Source organism: Dipodomys merriami, unplaced genomic scaffold (genome assembly GCF_024711535.1).
Source record: "Dipodomys merriami isolate MVZ:Mamm:240054 unplaced genomic scaffold, mDipMer1.0.p SCAF_10, whole genome shotgun sequence".
Classification (NCBI taxonomy): domain Eukaryota; kingdom Metazoa; phylum Chordata; class Mammalia; order Rodentia; family Heteromyidae; genus Dipodomys; species Dipodomys merriami.
The window spans coordinates 38140523-38168147 of record NW_027202271.1 but is presented as its reverse complement, the minus strand read 5'-3'; the positions used below and the strand labels follow the sequence as shown (position 1 = coordinate 38168147).

Genomic DNA, 27625 nt, shown 5'->3' with positions numbered 1-27625 from the left:
ACAGATGTGAATGACCAGTGCCTGGCTTTGTGGCTTCCTTCCTTCCTTCCTTCCTTCCTTCCTTCCTTCCTTCCTTCCTTCCTTCCTTCCTTCCTTCCCTCCCTCCCTCCCTCCCTTTTCTGTCTCTCACTCTTTCTTTCTTTTAATCAAGACAGAATTCTCTGAAAGTTTGTACCTATTTAGAACCCCTAATTTTATGACTAATTTTTAAATATGCTGCAACACCTTTCTTGGAAGAGTAAAGTAGTGTTGCTGATCCATTCATACTCTTCTAAATACAGGGATTTTAGACAAAAGATCTTTCCCAGGACGAGAAGTAGCAATTATATGCTGTTTGAAATAGTTCCTAGAAGCTTTCTAATAACTAGAGAAAACAAATCAAAGTTTTGTCATTTTCTCTGTACAGGGTAAACCAGGTGATGTTAGCAACCTTTATTATGATAACTTCTGGAAATTAGATGATTATATGGATTATATATTAAAATAATATATCTCTGACATTTAATATCTAGTCCTTAACAACTTTCTCCTATACTGTTGAGATCCCAGTTTTAAAGTATTTGTGCAGTAGGAGATAAAAAAAAAAAAAGCCAACTTACATAAGCTGGGAGCTGGTGGCTCATGCCTACAATCCTAGCTATTCAGGAGGCTGAGATCTGAGGACTGTGGCTTGAAACCAGCCTGGGCAGAAAAGTCTGTGAAACTCCTATCTCTAGTAAGCTATCAAAAAAAGCCACAGCTTCACTTCTGAGTGGTAGAATGGTAGCCATGAGTACAAAACTCAGGGAAAACAGCCAGGCTCTGAGGTCAAGTCATAGGACAGAAAGAAAGGGAGAGAGAGAGTGAGTGAGAGAGAGAGAGAGAGAGAGAGAGAGAGAGAGAGAGAGAGAGAGAGAGAGAGAGAGAGAGAGGAAGGAAGGAAGGAAAAAGTAAAGAAAGGAAGAGAAAGTAGGAAAGAAAGAAGAAAAAAGGAAAGGACAGGACAGGAAAGGAAAGGAAAAAGGCTTACTTACACAATACATTTGTTATCAATGCTTTATTGTTGAAAACAAAATTGAAATCCTCTGGCACATAAAACAATTATTTCTACAAAAGGAAAGCCTACAAATCTTGATAATTTATACAAATAACAATTTCTCAAAAAATAAAATTTTAATTTAGTAAACTTGTCTTGTGCTCTATATTTTTAGCACTGTCTGCAATAATCCACCATAAATCCCTGAGCGGAGACATTTTTTGATCATGTTCTAAGAACCCCCCCAACCCTCCCTCCCAGAGTTGGTCAGTTACTAAATCCAGCCCTGTAGTGAAAAGTGTCAGGGACATTGGTTATTAAAAATCCATGCATTTTTATGACCCACGCCCAATTATTAATGATACTTGGAAACTGAGTCACAGGAGGTTCCTCTATTGCATTCAGTGAACCTATTAAGAATCAAATGTTGAAAAGGAAGAACAATTAACAATTAAAAAAAAAGACATTGTTAAGACTAGAAAATCCTCATAAGTCAATAACTATTTAAATAAATAAACATGTTAAGACACGAATTTATCTTTATAGCCTTATATTAAATTCTTTTTCTTTCTTTTTTTTTTTGTAGTTTCCAATGCAATAGAAGATGAAAAGTATACTTCATCCCACTATTTTGGTTTGACCATAGATTTGTTGTTGTTACATGTTAAATATCATTCTCAATACACAGAGATTTAGATTTAATTAACTTTTGGCCCACGAGTGAAATATTCACAAAATAATACACACATTTATAGGAGGGCCTTCTTATTAATGCGATCAAAAAATCTCTCTCACTACAATTGTATTTTCACAAAGACTAATACCATAAGAACACTACCTTACTTTCTTTTCCCATTGTATTATTCAGACACAAAAACACAACATAAAGAAATATGGAAAACATAATGCATGTATTTGCATGTCCAGTTTCCTTTTAGTGGAAACATTGATCATATATACATGGAGTGTGAAAAGGAAGGGGAAAAGGTGAATTTTCAGTTGCAATGAACTGGCTTGATGAGTTAAAACCTTTTTTGTGTTGTCATTATGTTATGGTAGAATAATAAATAAATAAATATGTAGGGTATAGTATAGTTAATTTCTCTATAAAGAAGTAGATAATGGATTGGTGTTTTTGTTTGACTGCAAGCCAAAAAAAAAGTCAATATCTGTTTTCCTCTACCTCATTTGTAGTGTTCTCCTCGTGAAATGATCATTGAAGTGGTTAAGAACAGGTAAAGAAATTAAATACTAATCTGCTAGTGAAAAATATTTTTCAACTGAGAAAAGCAATTGACAGATGGCCTAGACTCATTCAGGCGAACACTACTATACTCAATTGCAGTTTAAAAATAAGTCATTCTTGACATCTTTCAAGGAAAAGAAAACTAAAAGTAATTCCTTGAAATTTTCTCTGTACTGCTGTTTGGAGTACCTGTTAGAAACTGCCTAGATGCCATATCAACTTTTTGTAAAACAAAATCCCAGACTGCCATCACCCTACAGTCCTGTGTAAGCTTGACGTTTTAACTGACATCATCAAGATAGCACTCGGCACCCTCCCTTTGGTCTGATCATGATCAATTAGTTATTGAAACTGGAACTCTAATAAGCTTCCCTGTCCATTTGCCTTGAATTCATGCCATGAATTCTGCTGAGTTTGGTGGAAAAGACTGCCAACATTAAAATAATAACAAGTAAAACAAGGTCTGCCTGACACATCTGAGCCTTTTCCAGCTCCTCTGACAGCAACTATTGGCCCTCCCATTCACACCCTTTCCAGAACATGAAAAACAAAACGAGGTTCAGAAGAGGGGAGCTTGTGACATCCAAATCCTTGGAACCCGTGCTTCCATGGATACACAACTGCAGATTCTGACAGATCCAGACACAAGTGATGAACATGAAAACAAACTTTCTAAGCTTCAGAAATTGATAAGCAGGCGGTCCCACAGAGGGAAGACAGCAGCGTTAGGACAACCTGGGCTCACTGGCATGCGCACTAAGGTTTCTCCACTCCCGATTGAACACTTCACCTTGAGTTTCCTACGGCTGAATGGATCTTCTGACTTCCTCTCACAGTGTTTAAGGAACAATAGAATTTGAAACATAGCTTCCCCAAATGAACAAAATCTGTAACTTCCCCCCTCCCCCTCCCGCCCTCACTCTCCCTTTGGAGAATGCCAAAAGATCCGGTTTTAAGTGCTGTGGTTTCCAGTCTAATGGGTAACAATTATAGCCTTCGGGAGGTCTCCCATATTCTGTCCCCCCCTCTTTTTTTTGGTGTTAATGGCTGTGCCAAACATCCAAGTGGATTCTCCCAGAAAGTAGCAGTAACCACACATGGCCTCTTGCCCTGGATCTTGCAGTCCAAAATGAGCTTTTTATTATAGTACGGCTGGGAAGGTTTGTGTGTTACTGAAGTCAGCTTTAAAACTGGAAGAAGAGGTGCAGCCTCCCCAGGCGTCAGGTCTTGGAAGTTTTCAAGCCTTGCTTTTCCATGATGTTCCACAGTTTGCGGAGATTGGACTGCGTGATGATGTCATCCGGCTTGAGCTGCAGCGCCCGAAGGTAGTTGGCCTCCGCTTTCTGGAGTCTGCCATTGAGGTGCAGAATGGCGCCCAGGTTCATGAGAGCAGCCGGGTACTGCAACAAGAGATTGGATGTTAGATCACAGAGAGGCCATTTCAATGTTCCCTTCACAGAAGACAACAACATTCTTCACATAGGCAAAGGATTCCCCTCCAGAGTTGGCGGATGGGAGTAATTTAGTAACAAGTAGATGAACATAACTGGGAAGAATTAAACGCAAAACAACACAACAACAAACAACAGCAAAAACCCAACGGTTTGCACACAGCTGCTGCGTACGGTAAGGTCCACCCTGGGAAGGTGGAGCAGACTCCTCCCTCCTCTGGGTTAAGTTTCTGCCCAGTACCTGTGTCACCTAGGTAACTGACACACTTGGAGGCAGTCATTTCCCCTCCCCCCCCCTTGAGGCCACACCTTCTTCCGCCCCTGGCCTAGAGAAGCCCTGGCCTGGCTGTGGTTTGACCCTTTTCTATTCCTGCTCTTCCAACTTGACCAGAGGCAGCCGACAAAGAAACCTTTCCCTTGCCTGAATACCACGTGCTGCTCTCCTTCCTCGGCTGCCAGTTTAATTTATCTAACAGGTACTTTGTGAGTTAAGTAGGAAAGGAAGCTAGGAAGTCATTTTTTGCCTTTTGTTTCCCCCCTCCCCCCTCTGGGAAAGAATGGGTAAAATAAAGACTTAGTAACTTTGTCTGCTTGTACTGTTTTGAAAGGGAAAAAAAGGGTTAAATTGTTACATGTTCAGATAGAAATAATTAAACTTTTTTTTTTTTGTCAGTCATACCCTGAGCTCTTTCGCTCAAGGCTAGCGTTCTACCACTTTGAGTCATGAACAGAAGAAATAAATGAAAATTGACAAAGCTATGTCCGCATGTCCACTGATTCTTGTCTTTTACTCTCTTTCCAGGGGTTGCATGTTAAAAAAAATCAAAATCAAAAATAAAATATCACTGAATTTCCATCCCAAGCTTATTATTTTACCAAGATAATGTGCTTATTTTTTAAAGCACATTAAAAAAAATAGTGATGGACATTTACTATATAGGAAAATAAATAACTTCAAACTTAGGATATAACCTGTATTAGAAATGTTCTATGTTAATTCTTAAAATGTACTTTACTAAGTCTCAGAATTTCAGTTATATATAACTGCATTACAAAAATTACCCTGTGATAGTTTTTCAAAAGTATTCAAAAATTATGAGTTATGTAGCACTAATCTAATTCAAGTGCTTCCAGTCTCAAATTCTCAGACATTAGCTTTTTAAAGGACATCCAAAAGCAAAATATAAACACTTTGCTTCCTAGGTACAAATAAAGGCTGGTCTGTTCTTGTCTTGTCCTGAATTAAGATTCGGATGAATAGATAACAGCTAATATTTTGAAAACACATATAAAAATAATATTTCAAATATCAGATAAAGTACAGCAATGTTTATGCTATGATTATGCCTGTATTTTACAGATAATGTCGCTTGTTGTCTTTCATCTCTGTGGGAAAGCTGAAAAAATTCTCAATCATTTGTATGATTATTTTCACAATGCATGTATTTTTAGTTGAATTCATCTGGCTCTCCCCCTTTACTGTAAATCAATTATTTCTGAATCAAAACAATGCTGAGGAGAGGGTGAAATAGTTCAAAATAAACTAAGTAATACACATGATCAGCAACCCAGATTTAAGCTTTTGCCCAATCTCTGTGACCTTGCTCAAACCCCCTAACTTATCTGTGTTCGTGCCTTAGTTTTTGAAACACTAAAATAACATCAACTTCTATGAATGCTGTTACAATGTTATCAAAAAACTCAATGCCTGGAGCACACAAGGACAAAGTTCAAAGTGACTTCAAGGTCGGTCACTTTTCCCAGTCTCCTTTTGTTTGAGGTTTAGCATATAGAATTATGCAATTTTTATGTTGCTGGATAGCCTTTATAACTTAAGTTTCAATGTCTATATCATGTCGCTGCATGCATACCAAAATTCCCCTGAATTTTAAACTTCTAAAGTTTTCAAACTTCCCTACATTCTTTTCCTTCTACCCTTCAAAACAATGTGGCAAATATAAGCTATTCCTGATCTTCCAAAACCTTTTGGTCAGAATGACTCCATACTTATCAAGAAAAATACAGATGGTCAGTTTCTAATTTTAAACAGCAATCCAAATAAACACAGCTCTAAATTACATGGGCAGCGAAAAACACCACACTGGAAATCGAAAATAACACCACCTACTTCATCTTCCTAAAAGAAGTATGTTATCACACCACCAGTATTATCTTGAGTTCCTTGATGCCTGAATACCCTGCTGAATTATGACCCCCTCAGACTGTTTGGCACAACTACCAATAAACAGCTAGTAAGTGGACAGTGAAGTGTGTTCACAGCCTGAGTTACTAGAGATGCTCAAAGGAGATAAAATGTTCAGGCTTCCTGCCACCCTAAGCTGAAAGAGAAGAAATAGGGCAGGAGCATCATGGCTGGAAACCATTCCTGACTAACCAGAAATAGAAGAAGTCCAGTGATAGGGCTGAGAGAACACAGATGGCTCTGTGGGATTGATTTCCTCAGTCATTCTGTTACTAATGTGCCTGGACTTAGAGTGTCTGCACCTATAATTACAATGCAAAGGGATTATTAAAAATACTCAGAGGTTTTGGAGTCAGATGGCCCAGGTTCAGATATCAGCTCCACTGCAGAGAAGTTACACACTTGAGCAAGCTGGGGACATCAATTTCTCCTATAAATGAGATGACAAGAAGTACTGGCTATATAGGATTATTGTGGAGATTATGAAAACAGAAACATAACATTCTGCTTTTCTCCTTTCTCATCATCTCAACAGTACAAACTAGAAGAGTGCTGAATTGGATACTGAGGATTTGGGGTTTCTTTTTAACCCAGCTTTATCTTTAATGGATTCCTAGCCATTTTTAGGTGAAGTCTGTAAGACATGGATTAGTGAAATATATCAAACAAACCATATAACTAATCACCATTATTATTTCTAAATTGCATCCTGAGGTTCTCCTATATTTGGGAATTACCTTCCTGCCAGTAAATGATGAACAAAATTTTAGTATTTTAATATTATTCTCAGAAAACACAATTAGGAAGTTAAACCTATTCTGATGAATGATGTCTGAATACTAATTATAATGGTGTTTTTATAATAACTTCAGTTTTACATTATAACACTGGCATGGTATTTATTAAATAAAAATAATCATAAATTTATTTTATGAAGCTAATGTAGGATAACAGATCCTAGGAAAATTCACAGATGCTCATCTATTATGGTCCCTAAGGAGTACAACATATATAAACTATAAACATATTTAAAAACATCATTCCAGCTGGGTACTGGTGGTTCATGTCTGTTTTCTGAGCTACTCAGGAGGCTAAGACCTAACCATCATATTTTGAAGTCATCCTAGGCAGTAAAGTCCAGGAGACTCTTACCTCTAATTAACCGCCAAATAGCTAGAAATGTAGATGTGACTGTGGCTCAAGTGATAAGAGTGTCGAACTTGAATGAGAAAAGCCAAGTGAGAATGCAAGGCCCTGGTTTCAAGCCTCAGTACACACACACACACACACACACACACACACACACACACACACACACACACACACACACACACACACACACACACACACACACACACACACACACACACTATCTACCTATCATACAAATAAAAACATCATTCTATTTTAAGCAATTATAAGTGGAAGGTTAAGTTATAACATTTTTTTTTTGGTCTGTCATGGGGTTTGAACCATAGCACCACTTCCAGTCTTCTGGTGGTTAATTGGAGATAAGAGTCTCACAGACTTTTCTGCCCTGGCTGGCTTTGAACTGTGATCCTCAGATCTCAGCCTCCTGAGTAGTTAGGATTACAGGCGTGAGTCACCAGTGCCCAGCAAGTTATAATGTTTTTCTTTGAATGTAAATGTCATCTTAATAGGAGTATTTATTATTATTTTTTAAAAACTCTAAAACATTCATTCTACAATGCTAAAAACATCATGGTAACTGCTAAAATGTGATGTTAAGTAACAGGTAAGGAGCCTCTACGAAACTGCCAACAGTCACTTGGATGTAAATAGTCTCAACTGTTAAAAAGCTATCTCTAATATTGGATGCCATTTCATTTCTTCAAAAGCAGGGCCTTTGTGTTTTTAAGCCTGATGTGTGGCCCCTCCTCAGGGACAGCTGGGTGGCTTCACAGACTTGCACTGGACCCAACACCTCCAGGTCTCCTAGCTTCTGGGGTCAAGCTGGAGTTCAAAGCACTGGTATCACTTGGATGCTTGACAGAAATGCAGAACTTCAGGCCTCACCTACCTGAATCAGAATGTAAATTTTCACAAGATCCCCAGGTGCTTTGTATGCTCATTAAAATTTGAGAAGCCCTGTTGTACAGGTCACTTGTAGATCAAAGATTCATATCATTTTACAGCTTTTATGAGGGAATTTCCTATAAGACGTTATAGTCTCTACAACAAAGTACACCAAGATCAAGTATCTATCCCCTCATAAACTTGAATTCTTCTCTTGGTTATGCAATGATTTAAGGGAATAAATGTTCAAATGAAATTTTATAAAGAGAACTGTAAATCATTAAACTTTGGCGGACAGAAAAAGAGGATACAGAAATAAAGAATCTGCTACAGGTTTGCTAAACAGATTGAAAGACTGCCTACCTTTCTAACTGCACGCAAGCATTTCTGGTGACTGCTATGTACTGGTGAGCATCCTTGCTCTCTGCCAGCTCTCACTTGAGCTGGGGAAAAAGAAATCCAACCATAGTAACTGACTATTCTCCCACCCATTGTCTCTTATTAAAGACAGTTGATGAAATTTTCAGCATGTTTACTGAAGCCGGCAGCAGCCCTACAGCCGAGGAACAAATGGCTCTTGGCGCTCCACAAGTGACACCACCCACTACTTCACAGATGAGAAAGGACAAGCAGACCTTTCTTGTTTCCTTGAAGAGGGCAAGACAGATGCTTTGCATCAAATGGAATGACTGGCAGCCACACAGAGTCAGCCAATGACGTCTTTCTCAAAGTCTCTAGGGAATCTGGCCTTGTAATTTCACTGTGGTCTTTAGCTTATTTCTCCATCACTGGAGGAAAGACATAAAACTAAAATAATGGATGTCTGTAGAAGGGTATAACAAGGGCAAAATTGCGGAGGTCTGATTCTACTCCAAGGCCCTTGAGGCTCCCAAAGAAATCAAATGACCAAATAGAGTATCCTGAATATACAAGATTGGAATACTTGGTTATTTTTCTGGCCTTAGCCTATCATGTAGGCTTGGGAAGAAATCTGTAGAAGAGGAAGAATGGTACCATATGGGGATTTATAGCTAGGAGTTCATGTTTCTACTGGGAACATGACTAAAATGCTAAACTTTGGGAAGTACACTCAGGAGGAAGGAAAAGGGACTCTGCAAAGATACTCTAATTTGATAGGACTTCTAATCAGAAGGAAAACTATGAAGTAGTTGGGATTTTTGCTTTATTAGTCCCTGTGGCCATGTCCCTTTCATGAAGGAAAATCAACAGGCTAGAGAATTTGTGAAAAAGGTGAAAAGCAATAACTGACCAGTATTTTACTCTTCAATTCCAATATATTTTAACTATTTATTTCCAAAGGATATACTCATACTAACAGAATTATCTATGGAGTTGTATATTCTTGGTATATAAACTATGTAACTGAAAAAGAATGAAGTCTGCCTGGTTAGTTATTATTGAATTCAGATACTGTAAATGCTGTCTCTGAAATACCTACTATTTTCCTTCTAAACATAATTTGCAAACAGATGAGTTTGCACACTCTGAAGTTTTAAATAGATTTCCACTCCCACTCCTTTTAAAATAGCTACCAAATAACTTAATGAAGTCTGCATACTTCCACCCAAGTGTATTCAGTTGATATTGCTTACCCGATTGAATTTACTGGAGCGGTGACTATTCCATGGTGTTTAAAAATTAATGGGATAGGCATTTAAGAAACATATTAATGGAAAGATCACTTAGGAATAATTTTTTCTATTTATTGGTGCTTTTATGTGGCAGATATATAATAAATAATATTGAAATAGCCAGTTAGGGTTTATGGAGGAAGTATAACATGAGCTGAGATAATATTAGACTCTGAGTCTAATATATGAGGTTTCATTTCTACTCTACTCACTGGCATGATGCATGGTCTAAAGCGAACTTAGAATCCTAAGTCAACCTTCATTCCTTACTTGTCCTTTCTACACACACACACACACACACACACACACACACACACACACACACACACACACACACACACACACACACACACACACACACACACACACACACACGACATCAATCAGTTCCAATTGTTAAGTCTTTGTTACTTTACCTTAAACTCTCCTTTAATCTTTCCTCTCAGGGGTTGGGAATGCTTAGTGGAAGAGTACTTGTTTCCCAGCACCAGAGCAAAACACATTAAACTTCTAATTATCTCTTGCTCTTTTTTTCCCCATTTTGGTTGGATCCCTAAGCACTTTTACTCTGATTTTTAAATACAATTATTTTGACAAGAAAAAAAGGGTAAGTATATTGCTGAATGGAATGGTGAACAGAGAACAGAGCAAATGAACAAAGAAACACACGAGTGAAGCCACTAAGAGCTCTGGTGTTTTGTTTAGATGATGTGCAGGATACAACCCATGTTTTCACATGCTGCTTAAGCACTCTACCAATAAAACCTAGCCCTTCGTTTTATTGAAACAGGGTTTCTACTAGGTAGCTCAAATTGTTCTTTCACTTGTAATCTTCCTGCTTCAGCCTTCTGACTGCTGGGATTACAGGCAGTCTGAGCCTGTCCTGTCTGTTGCTTTTGTTGTTGTTGTTGTTCTGTTGTTGTTGTTGTTGTTTGTAATTATTGTATTTTAGGCATTTGAAATTCTAAGGGAAAATAACACTGTGCCCTTACGTAATAGATTAAAAACTTAAAAATATAATTGAAGGCTCCAAATATGTCACTGTTTTATTCCTGCCAACCTCCAGAAGAAATCACTACCTTGAAATTGTTTAGCATTGTAGTGCAGATTTTACACTTCTACATTTTATATACCCATAATAAATGTAAATCTTATTTTGTACATTTTATATATGTCTGTCATCATCCATCATGGGATTACATTTTGTCTACTTGAATTGAAACATGTATTTTGTTTTTTAGATATTTTCATTCTGATAGCTACTTTGTTTTCATACAGGAATTCCATTGAATGATTACTTTCATTTGATGGAATTCAAGAGTGGAATTACTCATCACAGAAGCAGAGCTCTTTGGTCTTCCCGAAAAGCCATTCAGAGTGTCCAAATGAACCAACACTAATATGTACCAGGGTCTGTTTATTCTATATCCTAACAACATTTGCTATTACCTAACTTCTTTTATTTATGATGAACTAAAAGTTGAAATAATGCATCTTATTCTGCCCTTACATTTTTTCCCCTGATTACTAGATGAGTTGGTAACAGTTTCATACATGTATCTGCTTTTTATACTTACTTTCAATGATCCATCTATTTTAACTTTTTTGTATACTTTTCATTGTAAAAATACTGTAAAGAGGGGTTACAGTTACATGAGTAAGGTAATGAGTACCTTTCCTATCAAGCATTGTTACCTCCTCCTTTATTTTCGCCCTACCATCGATCTTTCCTCCCCACCTTCCCAACCACCCCCCCAAGTTGTAAAGTTCATTTTCAACATAGTGTCTTGTACATCTCATTGTTATTTTAACATTTAAACAGAATAAGTTTTGTAACAATTTTCACCAACATGAAACTATTTGAAAGATAAGAACACAGGGTCTTTTTTTCTTTAAGCTAGGGCTTACGCAGACTACCTGTCCTGGTGTTTCCCAAATCTGAAAATCAGATAACTACTGTATCCTTTTTGCTTTTCTTATTTATTTATTTATTTATTTATTTATTTATTTATTTATTTATTTATTTATTTATTTATTTGGTGGAGATAGAGGGTGTGAAGATGGGGATTGAAAGAGAGCCTAGGCTCGTCTAGGCTCGCCTTGAACTTACAATCCTATTACCTCGGCCTTTTAAGTTTGAGAATTATAGACATGTGTAGCTATCATTGCTTCTGAGAAGAAATATCTGATATCATCAAATGGAAAATCCTTGATAAAAGTTCAGTTTTATTGAAGGAGTGGGTGATGATACAAATCTGGGTAGCAATAGGATAAGTTCCAGACAAAAGTGACAGGATTCACATGCAGTCCTTACAAATGAATGTATGCTTTACATATAAAGTCACCATGTAACTATGTAACATCCTGGGCTACTGTAGATGAGAGGACCAGGTAGCCTCTACAGAGCCTACATACAGAATTAACTTTTCTTTCAACCTCCATCTTTTTCTAGATTCTTTGTGCTATAGCTTTTTTCTCTGTTCCCTTTTCAAGGACAAGAAAGTCATCTGATATGATCTACCTGCTTCTTATCTTTCCTCTCTTTAACACTCTTCATTTCTACTAGCATCATGCAAATTTAGTATCTTGTCCTAATCCTAAATTCTACCAGCCTCCTGATTCCTTGCCTTCCATTTTGTTTCCTTGACTCCAATCCATTTTTTTTCCTTGACATTCAAACACAAAACATTTCATCCTGTAAAAAACAAAACAATCAGGAACCTTTGGACTTTTGGAGTCCTTTTATAGGCAGAGTATACTCTATCTGAATCATAAGCTCTTTTGAGCATTCATTCCTGTCCTAGACAGCTCTTCTAACAATGTCTTTTGCCTATGCATTTTCTCTTTGGAACACTACTCATTTTTCAAAAAAAAGCAATCTCAATTCATTGCTTACTTCTCAGTCCCCAGTGCCCTACCTGCATAGATTAATTGCAACATTTACCACAATTAATTATGGCTACTTGTTATATATGTCTGTCTTTTTTGCTAGAAGGAGAGAAATACCTTGAATTTATTTTAATTGTCTTTATACTGCTAGTGGTAGGCACTGGCATATAAAAGAAGTTCCCAATGCTTACTAAATAAGACAATTTTGTCTAGTTATGTCGAAACAACTGACCCAATAGGAAATCTGATTATCAATCTCAATGTAATTTAGCAAACATTTGTTGAATACCTAGTACACGTCAAGGTTTCTGATAGTCTGTACATAGTAATGATGAAAAAACATATTGTCATATGCACGTGGTTTCAACTTACTTTTAGTGCACTTTTGGCATTTCTTATTAGGAGGAATACATTCATTACCTCAATTATGCCCATCGAACTTAAAGAGGTATTTAGAACTATTATCCATGCATCTATGTATGTGCTACAGTTGTATTGAAACATGAACAACGATCCACTGCTTTCAAGCAGTTTTTTCATCCTCATAGATGAAGATGAAGAAAAATTCATTTTATATAAAAGAATAAATCATGCACATTTACAAGGAAGCTAGTAAGGCTATACATTGGCAGGGAGGAGACAAGGCCTTTTCTTACAGACATCAGGCCATGAGATAAGATAGATCATCACATTGCTACAAGTCCCATATATTTCCAGAATGATGATGGTTTATGTACTTTTGAAATTTGTGAGTGGCTTCAGTTTTATATATATATATATATATATATATATATATATATATTATGTATATATAATTTTAAAAGCATTTTTGAAAGACTGATGAGAGCAGAGCCAAATATGGAGAGTGATTCCGATGTTTTTTTTTTTTGTGTGTGTGAAAATACGGTACAGAGGGGTTACAATTACATGAGCAAGGTAATGAGTACATTTCTTATCAATTATTGTTGCTTCCTCCTTTGTTTCCCCTTCCCATCCCTGCCCTCGCATCTTCCCTCCCCCACCCCTCCACTCCCACCAAGTTGTAAAGTTTGTTTTTCGACATAACGTCTTGTACATCTCATTGTTGCAATGGATCCACCTGTATCCCTATTTAAACACTGTTTTTTCCCCTTCCCCTCCACAAATTATACCAACATCAAATACAGTGAAAACAGTGGTTATACTGTGGGGGAGGGACATACAAAGCAACAAAGAAATCATCTTATAAATGTGTTAGAAACAATAGCAAGAAAGAAAAACTATTTGAGTCCTTATCTAGGGGTTCATTTTGCCTAACATCAACTTGTCTTAACCATTTCTGCTTGTCTCAGACATATACTAGTTATGGAACCAACCCAGATGCCACTCAGTAGATGAATGGATCAAGAAAATGTGGCATATATACACAACGGAATTCTATGCCTCCATCAGAAAGAATGACATTGCCCCATTTGTTAGGAAATGGAAAGACTTGGAAAAAAAATTATATTAAGTGAAGTAAGCCAGGCCCAAAGAAACATACGTCCCATGGTTTCCTTTATTTGCAAGGGTTTGAATTTCAAGTAGTTTGGAGGTTATGCAATAATAAAGGCGATCCATGATATTAACCCTTCAGTGACCAAACACGTTGGGAAAATTTTTCTATTAAAAATGAGATATTAGGGCAGGCAAATGCAGAGAGGAATAGTAGGTGAATGTAGTCACGATATTCAATGCACATATGTGAAAATGGATCCAGGTAAATTGACAGGATAGTTAAGGTGGGAAGAGATGGGATGCATTGATCAAGATGCATTGTACTCATAAACTAACATGTTGAATTGAAACCTCTGTGAACACCTGATTTAAAAAATTATGAAGTAAATTAAATAAAGGTGAAATATGAATGTAATACTCACAAATGATGAAATTATGATGAAATAAAAACCACGGGCAATGTAACATTTCCTATTTAGAAATTACAGTTCGTTGTAGTCATATTTTGACTATAGTTATAGCTGGAATAAAGCATCCTGGGAAAAGCTTTTCCAAATTGTAGACAGAGCAAGTAGAAACAGCACAGAATTTCTAGCAATGGCAAAGCAAATTCTGACAGATAATACAAATGATTCATTTTGATGTTCAGTTTCAACGAAGTATTTGCGATTTTAGAATAGCTTTGAGTAAAACAAAACAGATATAGATGACAAGTATGACACACGCCTGTATTAAGGGAATAGTTTCAATTTGTCAGTGACACATTTTATTCTATGCACTCTGTCCTATCCTCCTACACAGCCCCATCCCAGAGGGTTCGCAATACAAGAATGCTCATTTAATTTTTATGATGTTACAATGTAGAATGCTATCCATTTTCACAGCAACCAAAACGTCAACAGCTGTGGTGTGAGGATAGCACTCAGTGATTGTAACAGAATAATTTCCAAGGTGGTGGTTACTTTTAACACACTTTAAGGTGTATCTCCTAAATTAAGAACATCTCTTCAGAAATTATTTTTCACTGAAGAACATCCTACTTCCAAGCGGGATTTCCTGACATCTTGAGTTTCACAGGGACATTTTTCTTGGCATACAAGTGGGAAAACCTAGATTCCAGGATACTTGAGTTGCAGTTGCAACTTCTATAAAATTCAATTAGCACTTTGTTTTGATTTAGAGTAAGGACAAAGCTTATTCTTTGAAGTAAAAGTACTAAATGCAAGTCTTACATCAGTGGAAAAAGAATATCTGATAACTTAAAGTAGATGCAGACAACAAAACAGATGAAGAGAAATAGAATTTAAGAAGCATAGAAAAGAACACACACACACACACACACACACACACACACACACACACACACACACACACACACACACACAAAACAGGCAAGCAATCACTCATATCCCAAACACCAAGGGCTGTCTACCCTTGCTAACCAAGACTACAAAATTCCATAGGACCTTCTTTACCTTTGCTTTGAATCATATTCTTTGCCTGTTACTATTCTATGTATGAGTTGAGCAAATAATTCACTGTACACTTTATTCATTATTTTTTGGCATGAAGAGGAAGAAAGAAGATGTGCCTGCTTTCTCAATTATAATCATATTACACAGAAGAGTTTCCAGCCATATAGGCTGTCAAGTGTGAGTATAAAGGCATGAGTTTGAATATACGTAGCAAATTGACTGCTCATTCCAAAGAGCTGAAGTAAGCCTCTAGAATAATCATGTTGTTATTAAATCATATATTCAGATAAATGTTAGAAGTTTCTATTTATACTTAAAATATTTGAAAATGCAATCATCATAAATGATAGTAAAAAAGTCAATTTTCTTGGCCTTTTCCTATATAAATTAATCATTCATCTCCCTCTCTATATAGAGGTATATGTGCTGTCCTAAGATAGTCAAACATAAGCCAGACCTAAGATTCAACGGATGTCACAACAATATTTTGAACCTATGCATTTCCCTCCTTTGATTTACTTCTATGTTTTCAATAAACAAATTTGATTTGATGGCAGCCAACTGAGAGATATTAGTTTGTGTACTGTGGAAATGACAGATTGGTTTCTGAAGAGAACTTATTAAAATAGTTGCATTATACAATGACAGAAGTGAGCATCTGAGGAGCTCCAGAACAAAATATTAAATTGGAATTTAGGTTAGGCACATACATTCTGAAGGTTTTTCACTTTCTATGGCTCCTTTAACACAGTATCATAGACTGGGTCATTTAACAGCAACAGACTTCTCAGTTCTTGGAATTGGAAGTTGAAGATCACAGTACTAGCACATTCTTGGCAAGGGTCTGCTTCCTTGGTGAAGGTCCTATCCTCACATGGCCTCCTGTGGTATATATGCACAAATACACCCATTGTCACCTCTTTTTTTTTTTTTTTTTTTTTTGAAAAAAATAGAGAAATTTATTGCCACTTGAAACTATAAACATCGTTCAGATGAGTCAAAGAAACTGATTGACATTCAAATATTATTACTTGACTAAATTTGCCCCTTGAATTCTGTCAGGCACTTTTGCAACCAATTTGTTTATAACTGAGTATAAAAGCTTTGTCAACTTTTTTAAAGACCAATAAAACGGTATTTTATAAAGCATTATACAATAACATAAAATACATGAACTGATGGATTGTGTTTTTCTTTTCAGGTTTTTTATTCTAGAAAAATTCTGGCTTTCCCACTATTAAATATATCAAGGTAGATACTACTGTTGTGTGTTGTATTTGCCAAAATGAGCCAACAGGGACATTGTCACCTCTTTTGTCAGCATTAGGGTCTGACCTCAGGGCCTAATGCTCACTAAGAAGGTACTTTATTACTTGATCCACAACCTCAGCCCTTTTAGCTTTCATTATTTCTGAGATAGGGTCTCATGTTAATGCCTCAGCTATCCTTGACTATAATCCTCCTATTTAGGTTTCCCAGGTAGGTGGGATAAACAGGTAGGAGTCACCATGCCCAGCTTGTTAATTGAACTGAGGGTTTCAAAAACCTTTTCACCAGGGATGGTCACTAACCACGTGCCTCATGATTGCTGCCTCTGTCTCTCAAGCAGCTAAGATTACATGTGTGAGCTTGGCAACCCTCTTTTTATGAGGGTTTTACTCCTAGTAAGTGGGTTTTTCCCTTATGACCTAGTCTCACTTTAATTATTGCCAAATGGTACCACCTACAAGTGCCACCATATTTGGATTAAGGTTTCAAGAAGATGTATTTCGGGAAGACATAAACCCAATCCATAACAGATAAGCAAGACAATATTTTTTTTCCTGTCACAAAGCATATATGGGCCACAGTATGAGCACAGAGGATTAATGCAGAGAGATTAGAGTTTGAATCAGAGCTGTTGGCTTCCAATAGGACCTTAAGACCACTTTTGCAGTAATATGAAGAAGTATATTTCACTGAGCAAATTCATGTACACAGCAAGTGGAAAGTTTTTGAGCACACTGAGTCAGGATGATCAGAGCAAACATAGCAGGTTAGAGCAAAGCAAGTCCTCTAGAAACTATAAATTCAGCCAGTGACTAAAAATAAAATATAAACACTGTCTGATGCATGGCACTCTCTTCACACATTTAGAAGGCCAAGATTGTGTTTGAAATGTGCTTGAAAAAATAATGAGGCAAGGGTCTTTATACATCATTTAAGAAACTGTTCCATTAGGCAGGGCACACCAATCAAGGTGAAGCCAAGAGGTACTCCAAGTCACTGCCCTTGTCAAGGTGTTGCACCTGCTAAGAATGGAGAAATAAATAAAAGTGGCTGTGATTCTATACTCATGGCACATCAAAGGAAGTTCTAGGACAAAACATCTTCCATTCACACAGGATCAGCTCACACATCACTAAGAAGATTTCTCTTCCTCCTTAGAACATTCTGCTTTTAATTTTTTAAGAAAAAAAGTCCATATCTGAAATTACCACAATCAGATTGCACCAATCCTCTTCTAACATAGAGCCTGTACAGTCAGCTCATTTGTATAACTTAAAGAAGCTTTATGACTTTTTTATGAGTGGTAGCCTGAAAGAGAATTTGCACTGCTTTTTTTTAAACCAGTCTACTTACTAATAACATATTTCTTCCCTGGTTTTGAAAACTACCATACCCTTCTTTTTCATTCAAGCTTGTTAATAGAAAATAAAAGCAACAAGCAAACAAATCACTTAGCTATCAATAAGATTATGACATGCCCAGAGTTAGCCTGAGTACCACTACCCTTGAACACATGTGTTAGATACCTGTTCAGTCATAATTTCAAGTAACATCCTAAACAAGACTTGAAAAGGAAGGTAGACAGGAGTAAATAATTCCAAACTCAGTGACTAGTCCTCATGTGCCAACTGTTATTTCTTTTACAAATCTTCAATACTGAGTTGGGGGGGGCTTGATGATTATACGGTGTATGAAAAGTATGGTTTCAGAAGAAAAAATAACAGTAGTGTATTTTCACCTACTGAAAGAACATAATGTCAAATGTACAATGTAATAACCTTTACGTAGTGATCTGATATTCCACTATACTAAACTATTGCCACCTATCCTCTTTATTTATGATTCATGTCTGAACAAGCAAAACAAAGAAAACAGTTATTCCAGAATTACAAGAAGGCCTTTTATATAGGAAATCAGGGGCATGATCCTTTTCTGCTACTGCATATTAGGTATTCTTAAAACAAAGTACCTTATGAATATGTCATTATTTTCTAATTAAATTGTAGGCTATTTTTTTCTCTTAAATGTTTAATGTCCATTGGACATAATAATTAAGTCTAATTTCAGTATCTTGAAATGGCTTGTGGAAATTAAATCCATGCTCTAATGCGTATAATTTGACACTTACTTAATTCAGTCAAAATGGAAGCTTAAGAACTTTGCTAACTTCTTGGTTCATCCAGGAGAAGTATTAAATAGTAATTATGACAGTAATAGTTTTACAAGATTAGTTTCTGGATGCTAAGGAGCAGCCTGCAGAATAGGCCTGAGTTGTAGGTGGTCTTCTGTAGATCAACTGAACTCTAAACCTCTTCCTGAGGGACAAGGGCCATGAACATCCAAGAAATTGGGAAGTGATGCATTAAGGTATTTCATGCTGTATAAACAGAACAGAAAGTAAATGAAAAAAATTATTAACAATAAAATAAAATTAAAAGTTTGACAGGAAAGTCACTGAAAGGACTTTATAAAGTTTCTAATAGTTAAAAGGGTATGACTCTTTCAGTTCTGATTATAATTTTCAAAATCATGTGATCTATCTTTTATAGCCAATGTGTTACTTTTCTTTTTAAATGTAATTTGTAATTAAATGTAATTTGCTCAGTTACTCATCAAGTGAATCTGTTTGTAATGATTGAGTCACTTCTACAATACTGAGGACTCAACAGTTTATAAAAAGCCAAAAAAAATCTCAGGCTATGTAGAACGTGTATGTATTTGTAATATACAGATAACATAAACAAACATGTTTCATATTGTGATACATGTCAAGATAAAAATGAATAAATAAAATAAAGAGTTCAAAGAACATATGGGAAAGAAATCAGCAAACCAGTCTGGGGATTATCGCTGATCAACTGTAGAGCCCAACAAAACAAAAGGATTCCAAAGAATACATACAGCACGACACATAAAAACGGCATAGATAGGCTAATGGGGTGAAGAACAAGAGCCACAGAATTGGGAAGTGGAGGCTGGAGAATTCTGGAAACCAGGGAAGAAAATCTCTCTATCAGGAATGAATAATGACCTGGTGTTAAATGCTTCTGATAGAACTGGTCAATTTAGAACTGAGGACAAATGGATTCCATAATACCAACACAAATTGTTTTTGATGATATGATAGTATAAAAATATGTTTGGAGTGGGTTCAAATGAAAATGGAAAGTTTTGCTACGAAGGATGGGTAGGGAAATTCAGCAGCAGTTATAAAAAGAAATGGGTGAAAGAGTCCTGTTTCTCTAATTTTGCAAGAAATATACTTAATTGGTGATGGGAAAAATTGTTAAAGAGGAAAAAATTCTTTTTCTCTATGTTTCATTATTTTAAGTGGTTGCACAAAAAGGAGTTGCTATTCAGCAAAAGTTTATGAATACAATGCATATTCATCAATATTATCTATTTCAACATTTTCACTTACACCTCCCAACCTATCCTTTCCCTTACTTTTTTTTAAATCTGTAGGATATATGTTGATTTGTTGTTGTTGTTGTTGGTGGTGGTGGTGGTGGTGGTGGTCATGGTTCTTGAACTCTGGGTCTGGGTGCTGTCCCTGAACTCTGCAGCTCAAGGCTAATGCCTTACCACCGTGAGCCACAGCAGCACTTATGGTTTCCTGGTGGTTAATTGGAGATAGGAGTCTCACAGGGCTGGGAAGGTGGCTCAGTGGTAGAGTGCTTGCCTTGCATGCAAGAGGTTCTGGATTTGATTCCTCAAGTGCACATAAGCAGAAAAGGCCGGAAGTGGTGCTGTGGCTCAAGTGGTAGGGTGCTAGCCTTGAGCTGAAGAGCTGAGGGACAGTGCCCAGACCCAGAGTTCAGGCCCCACGGCCGACCAAAAAAACAAAAAAACAAATAAACAAAAAAAACAAATAACAAAAAAATAGAGTCTCACAGACTTCCTGCCCAGGCTGTCTTTGAACCACAATCTTCAGATCTCAGCCTCTTGAGTAGCTAGGATTATAGGTATGAACCACTGACACCCAGCTATGTTGATTTTTTTTTATTGCATTTTAAATACAGAAGAAATCCCGGTAAACAGAGACACAAAGAGAGACAGAAACAATTTCAAACAGAGGACAGAAGGAGAATCAGCTAGAAGCATATCATTGCAGTCAACAACGAAGACTTTTAGTGAAGTAAAGAGGAGTCTGATCTGAGTAAAAAGCATGAGCATGATACTAAAAGGACAAAAGCAGCACTTAAGGGTACAAATGCTAGTAGATGGTCAGAGGTGGTGATGGAAGCCTGCAGAAATTCTCTCTGATTGCTTCTAAACTCCTAGTGCACGACGAACAAGGTCAGCAATTGAGGATGGATGAAACATTTTAACTTCAAAATCATCTAAGAATGGCATACCAAAGGATTGGTTCACAACAGCTATTCTTGTTCATCATTCTACATAGTCAACAGAGTAAATTGGACCGTAGGTTCAAAAAGTTTTCAAACTTAAGAGAAGAGGCAGAGTAGCAAATAACAGGTAAGCAATCCTCTTAAAAACACATATAACAGGGGCTGGGAAGTTGGCTCAGTGGTAGAGTGCTTGCCTTGCATGCATGAAGCCCTGGGTTTGATTCCTCAGCACCCGATAAGCAGGAAAAAGCTAGAAGTGGCATGTGGCTCAAATGGAAGGGGTGAGGGATAGCGCCCAAGCCCAGAGTTCAACCCCCATGACCGACAAAAACAAAACAAAAAACAACAACAAAAACCCCACATAACAAACAAGATGCTGAGGCATCTCCCGCCATGTTACTCACTTTTGCAAGGATTCCACGTTGTTTAACTAACAGCTGAGAACTACCATCCAACCCGCCATGTACTTATCAGAAGTATCGATCTACAATTTGTTTTCTCCTATAAAAGAACACTTATCACATGCATGACTATTTTGCATTTTGACAAAGCCACTTTCTGATAACACAGGGAAATTTCAATCGGATACTATATTTTCAGCAAAGCAATTCTACCTCCTGCCAAGATAAACTCTAATTCTTTCCTTGTAAAATGAGAAGAAAGGAATTCCCTTTCCTTCATCTATCCTCTCCCTTTATCTTTGGTGGCAAATTATAGAGCAAGTCCTGTCTGGGCCCAGCATGGCTACTTTACAGACTAAATATGTTTTCCCCTTTCCTCACTCACAAAAAGACTGAAAAAGACTCCTGCTGCCGGGACTCACAGGATGGATAAGACTCAAGATCCTACTTTTTTTTTTTTATCCAAAGTGGAAAAGTTGGCTCCTGTGGGTACATATATACTCTCAGAAATGCCTGTATTAGCCCCCTTCCTCAACAAGCCTAAAACTGCCACAGGTCTGTCCAATTCAAGGAGCTAATGCCAGTGTGCAAACCATCACGTGTGCATTAACTGTCAAATGCAATATTCTGCATTTATCTTCATAATATCCATTTGTTATCTGTTTGCTATCTGCAGTTTTCCTAATGAAAAGAGCATTTACTGGCCACTGACCTTAAGCTCAACAAATAATTGTTCTTTATGCAATTATTTGTTGAATATGAACCATATACAAATCCATTAGATCTTCAGATGGTGTTAATAGGTCATAAAGTCTATTTTCTATTAATATAATTGCAGGTACTTTACATTTGTTTACTACTTTTATAGTTTCCAATCACATATGCTTACATGATTTCAACTGATCCTTATATTGACTCAGAGAGAATCTGACCCTGGTGGGTTAAGTGAATTGTTCAAGGTAGCAAAAAACAGTAGGAATACATCTGGATCAAAGCCAGATTCTACCCATCTCTTGCTATTCCGAATAACTATGATGGTGACACAGTAGTGACCTGAGATGTGGCTTGTAATATTTGTCACAAGCCTTTGGCCAGAGAAGATCAACAGAACCTTACAACTATGAATCAGGCTGAGACAGCTGGTTGAAAAATGGAAAGAAGGAGAGTCAAAAGCTTTAAGAAACAGTGAAGATATATCTGTATTACATATCAACTGGAATTTTCTGAAAAAACAAAAAGACTGAAAAGTATTTAATGTCTGTGAATGATTCCTCAATTAAGTCTTTCTTCATGGACTCTTAAAAAGAAATCTGTGTTTTCTGACAAATACAATTTTACAATTGATCTATACTAACAAGAGTAGGACTAAAAACTACCAACTAATAGTTTAATAGTTTACTAGTAAGTAAAAATTTAGAAACAAAACATTGGAATAAGAATGTACTATTAGGGCTGGGAAGGTGGCTCAGTGGTAGAGCGCTTGCCTTGCATGCCTGAGGCCCTGGGTTCGATTCCTCAGCACCACATAAGCAGAAAAAAAAAGCCGGAAGTCACACTGTGGCTCAAGTGGTAGAGTGCTAGCCTTGAGCTGAAGAGCTGAGGGACAGCGCCCAGGCCCAGAGTTCAGGCCCCACAACTGGACCAAAAAAAAAAAAAAAAAGAAGAATGTACCATCAATCCATATACCTAACTGAAAATTTGGAACTAAATGTAAAACATTGTCACAAGCAATCATGTATACATGCTTACGATGTTGCAATTTATTTCATTTACAGAACCTACTCCTCATTGACCAAGTTCAATGAAATGAAAAGTGATCGAAGACATAGTAAATACTGTTTACAGCGAGATGTAATCTATGAGAAAAACCAAGACTAACTTCAGTGTTGCTTAGACAATCTAGTAATGTGATAAAACATTTTTTAGTCAATTAGAAGCATCTAGACTATATTGGCAGCACCATTCTGGCTTTCTAAGATAAAGTTCCAGGAGTTTTGAAATAGTAGCTTCAGCATTCCATACATAATCAGGATAATTCTACTGGGTGCTGAAGTCCCGTAACGGGGCCTCCGCCTTACAGGTGCTCTAGCACTGGGGACAAGCTCCTAGTCGTTTATGTATGATTCTTTTAGATATCTTGGGTAAAACCCCATCATTTTGCTTGTAGTCAGCCTTGAACTTTGATCTTCCCATCTATGACTCTCATTACCTGGGATTATAGACATATACTCCTATGCCTAGCTCTCATGAATCTCACTTTTTGCCTGGACTGGCCTTAGATTATGAACCTCTTGATCATCTTTTGAATAAGAGGTCTTATAAGTAGAAAGAAAATCATAACTGCAGTCCATTTATTTACTGTACTGAACTCAGGGCCTCCAAGCATTCCACCACTTGAGTTAGTCCTTTTGCTTTTCATTTGTGTTTAAGATAGGGGCTCTCAACTTCTGCCTATGCTGGCTTCACACACACACACACACACACACACACACACACACACACACACACAAAATTTGAGTTAAAAATTGCAAGAAGGGGGCTGGGAAGATAGCTCAGTGGTAGAGTGCTTGCCTCGCATGCATGAGGCCCCAGGTTTGATTCCTCAGCACCAAATAAGCAGAAAAAACTGGAAGTGGCATGGCACTAAGGCTCAAGTGGTAGAGCACTAGCCTTGAGCTGCAGATCTGAGGGACAGCGCCCAGGCCCAGAGTTCAGACAAAAAAAAAGTGCAAGAAGGAACAATTCTATACTAGTCATCGGAAGACCTGTGTCTTGATCCTCATTTTACCATTTGCTACTTATTTGACTTTGGGAACCTCTCAACATTTTAAAGTCAATTTCTTAAATGACAAACAAAATAATATCTGTAAAAATACCTAAGCAACTCATTTTGTTGGGTGTTTTGCAGAATAAGTGATAGTCGAGGTATACAAATACAAAAGGTTAACACAAAAATGTAAGACGTTATTTTCCAGTATATCACCAAAATTAAAGGTGTAATATTTCAAAACTAATTTGCAAACATCCAGATGGGACTTTCTCATTAAAACAAAACTGGATCAATGGCAATTGTATCAAGATTTATTGTAAGTGAGAACAAAACTGTGTTGTTAAATGCATGGATATTTCAGTTCTGTTTTGTAAGTCCTTAAGAAAACAAGGGACATCTAAGAGAAGTTAATTTGGCCTCTTCACAAAAGTAATCTGAGGTAGGGGTCCTAAAACCATTGCATTTAACATAAATATAAATGCATATCTTAGGCATGAAATTTAAAAACCTGATTTGTAGATTCAAATCATCTTTCTAATGCCATAGGAGTTCAGAATCTGCACATCTATAATAGCATAAAGTTATTCCAAACAGTCTATGCTTAAACCTTAGTTCTAACAATTAGACATTTAAAATCTAAAGTAAGGAAAAAGAGATGGTGTGCACAGTTAGAATTTTATTACATGGAAAATATATTCCCATTCATTTGTTTGCCTATAAGGTATGTCTATTTAGTCTAAAAATTTTCATTGCTGTTATGATCCTTATGCCAAACAATATCAACTAGTATGTAAAAAGAATGCAATTAAGCTTTCCATCAAGAAATTGGTAGCTCCTTGGGAAATAGCTGGAAAGGAAAAAAAAAACCTTATATTTCATTCTTCTGCAGATGATAAAAAGTAAAAAAAAAAAAAACCCCTCAAAAAAAAAAAAAAACAACAAACTAACAAAAACCAAACCTCTGTAGCCTTTGTAAGAGGATCTTGACATTAAGAAATTCTGTTATTAAGAGCAAATGGATTTATTCATTTAATGTAGTATAGTAGCTTGTTTATAATAGATAGCATACACTAATTCATCTCAATTAGGTCTTCTTGTATTGAAATCAGTTTTTAACTACACAAACGTGATACTTGAAACAAATTCTCAAGGATGAACTCATAGGACCAAAGAGAAGAAAAGGGTGGAATGTAAGGGTGGGAGAGTTTTGATAGAACACAAAGTTCAAAACATTTCAGTGTCTATTTCATTAATCAATTATGAATAGGGAGTGGGAGATGCTAAAAGAGGGGTTGTCCTATAGAGGAAGGGCACATTTCCCCTGTGAATAGAGTTCATCTATCTATTTTCTGATGAAAATTTATTTTTTAAATATATACTTTTTATTTAAAGATACTGTACAAAGGTGTTACAGTTACATGAGTCAGGTAATGAGTACATTTCCTATCGAGCATTGCTACCCCCTCTTTTGTTTTTCCCCTATCATCCCTCCCCTCCCCACCTCCCCAGCTTCTCCCCCCACAAAGCTGTAAAGTTCATTTTCAACATAGTGTCTTGTATATCGCATTGCTATCTCATTGCTCCAATGGGTCAACCTTTATCCTTATTTCAGGATTTCGTTATTTCCCTTCCCCTCCCCAAATTAGACAAATGTATATACAAAATGCAGGGCACCAGAATCAAATACAGTAAAAACAGGGGTTATACCATGGGGGAAGAATATACAAAAGAAACAAATAAAATCACATAGTGCATTAAAAGTACTTGAAAAACTACAGCAAGAAAGATAAAACATTTTGTGTCCCTATCTTGGGGTTCATTTCACTTAGCATCATCTTTTATGGTCATATGTACATAGTTTTTGACCTTTTCTGCCTGTCCTAGACACATGCTTGTTATTGCAAATAAAGGAAACCATGGGACCTGTTTCTTTGGGCCTAGCTTACTTCACTTAATATGATTTTTTCCAAGTCTTTCCATTTCCTAACAAACGGGGCAGTGTCATTCTTTCTGATGGAGTCATAGAATTCTTATAACCAGGTGCCAGTGGCTCATGCCTGTAACCCAAGTTATTCAGGAGGTTGAGATCTGAGGATTTAAGTTTAAATACAGCCCTGGCAAGACAGTAATAGGACTCGGCTCTCCCCAACTAGCTATCAAAAAGCTGAACTGGAAGCTGTGGCTCAAATGATAGGGCATTAGCCTGAGAACAAAACTCAGAAACAGTGCTGAGGCCCCAAGCTCCAGGACTCGCACACGCGCGTGCGCTCACACACACACACACACACACACACACACACACACACACACACACACAAACACACACACAGTCTTAGAAAAATGGTTTAGGAGTCGGTGACATGGCTGTGTTGCCATACATGATCAAGGTGCTGCGTACTATCCTCAACACTTCAGAAGAAAATAAAGAATTGATTTATAGAAAAAGAAAGCATGGCAAAGATTTTCATTAGCAATGAAAGAGCATTTCTAATACCCTTTTAAAGTGATGTGGTTTAGAAAGGGATGGATTTTTAAAAATTTTGGTGGCAAATTGAACAGATACAAAAGGCAGAGAGTTGAGGCTTGCTGCAATTGTAGCCTTTAAAAATAATTTCCTACCTATCAAACCAGTAATTCTAGCTACTCAGGAAGGTGAGATCTGAGGACGGAGGTTCAAAGCTAGGTGGGATAGGAAAGTTTAGGATCCATGTAATCAGTAAAAATCCCAGAGTGGATGTGTGGCTCAAGGGGTAGAGCTGTAGTCTTTGAGTGAAAAAGCTAAGGGATATTGCCCAGGCTATGAGTTCAAACCCCACCACACATTCATTCCTGCAAGAATTGGGAAATATTAAACTAAGAAAAGGGAGAATAAAGGAGAAAAATATTATCGTTACCACTTAGGACCAAATCACCAACCAATCAACTAAAGAACATCAGTGTTCATTGTTTGTATCTGTTCTCCTAGCTAATCCCACACAGTAACCTTAGATACTTAATTAAAAAAAATTTTTAAAGATGTTTAACATTTGGTTTCAATTTATCCAAGAGGTTTCCCACTGTCATTTAAAGTCCAATAGGTGGACTATCCCTACTTCTCTCTCCAACTTCAGCATCCACCCTCTATTTCTCACTCATCTCTATACTCATATATTCCCCCCACACCAGTCTTCTTCTTCCCTTAGTTCTGTTTCTCTTCAGGTCATTAACTCTTCCTCTTTAGTATTTTACTGTTTGGAACCTTGTGATTTCTTTCCCAGACTAGACCTCAATATTCTAGTAAAGGCAAAAAGTGGGCTGCCCCATCTAAATTGTACCTACTCTCCTGTCATCTTACTTCCTTGTGTTTTACAATCCTTACAAATAGCATTGTTAATAATATACATTCTATT

The 27625-nt window shown here is 36.9% G+C and overlaps 1 protein-coding gene across 4 annotated transcripts in view; it reads right to left on the bottom strand.

Annotated features, from left to right (window-relative positions):
• Positions 1-1033: 1033 nt before the first annotated feature.
• Positions 1034-27625, bottom strand: part of Tmtc2 (transmembrane O-mannosyltransferase targeting cadherins 2) — a 352627-nt gene continuing 326035 nt past the window's right edge. For all 4 annotated transcript variants that reach the window (XM_069989321.1, XM_069989349.1, XM_069989340.1 and 1 more), the window contains exon 12: positions 1034-3661. In XM_069989321.1, coding sequence (XP_069845422.1) covers positions 3482-3661 — 180 coding nt within the window. In that variant the 3' untranslated portion in view covers positions 1034-3481. The remainder of the gene's footprint in view (positions 3662-27625) is intronic.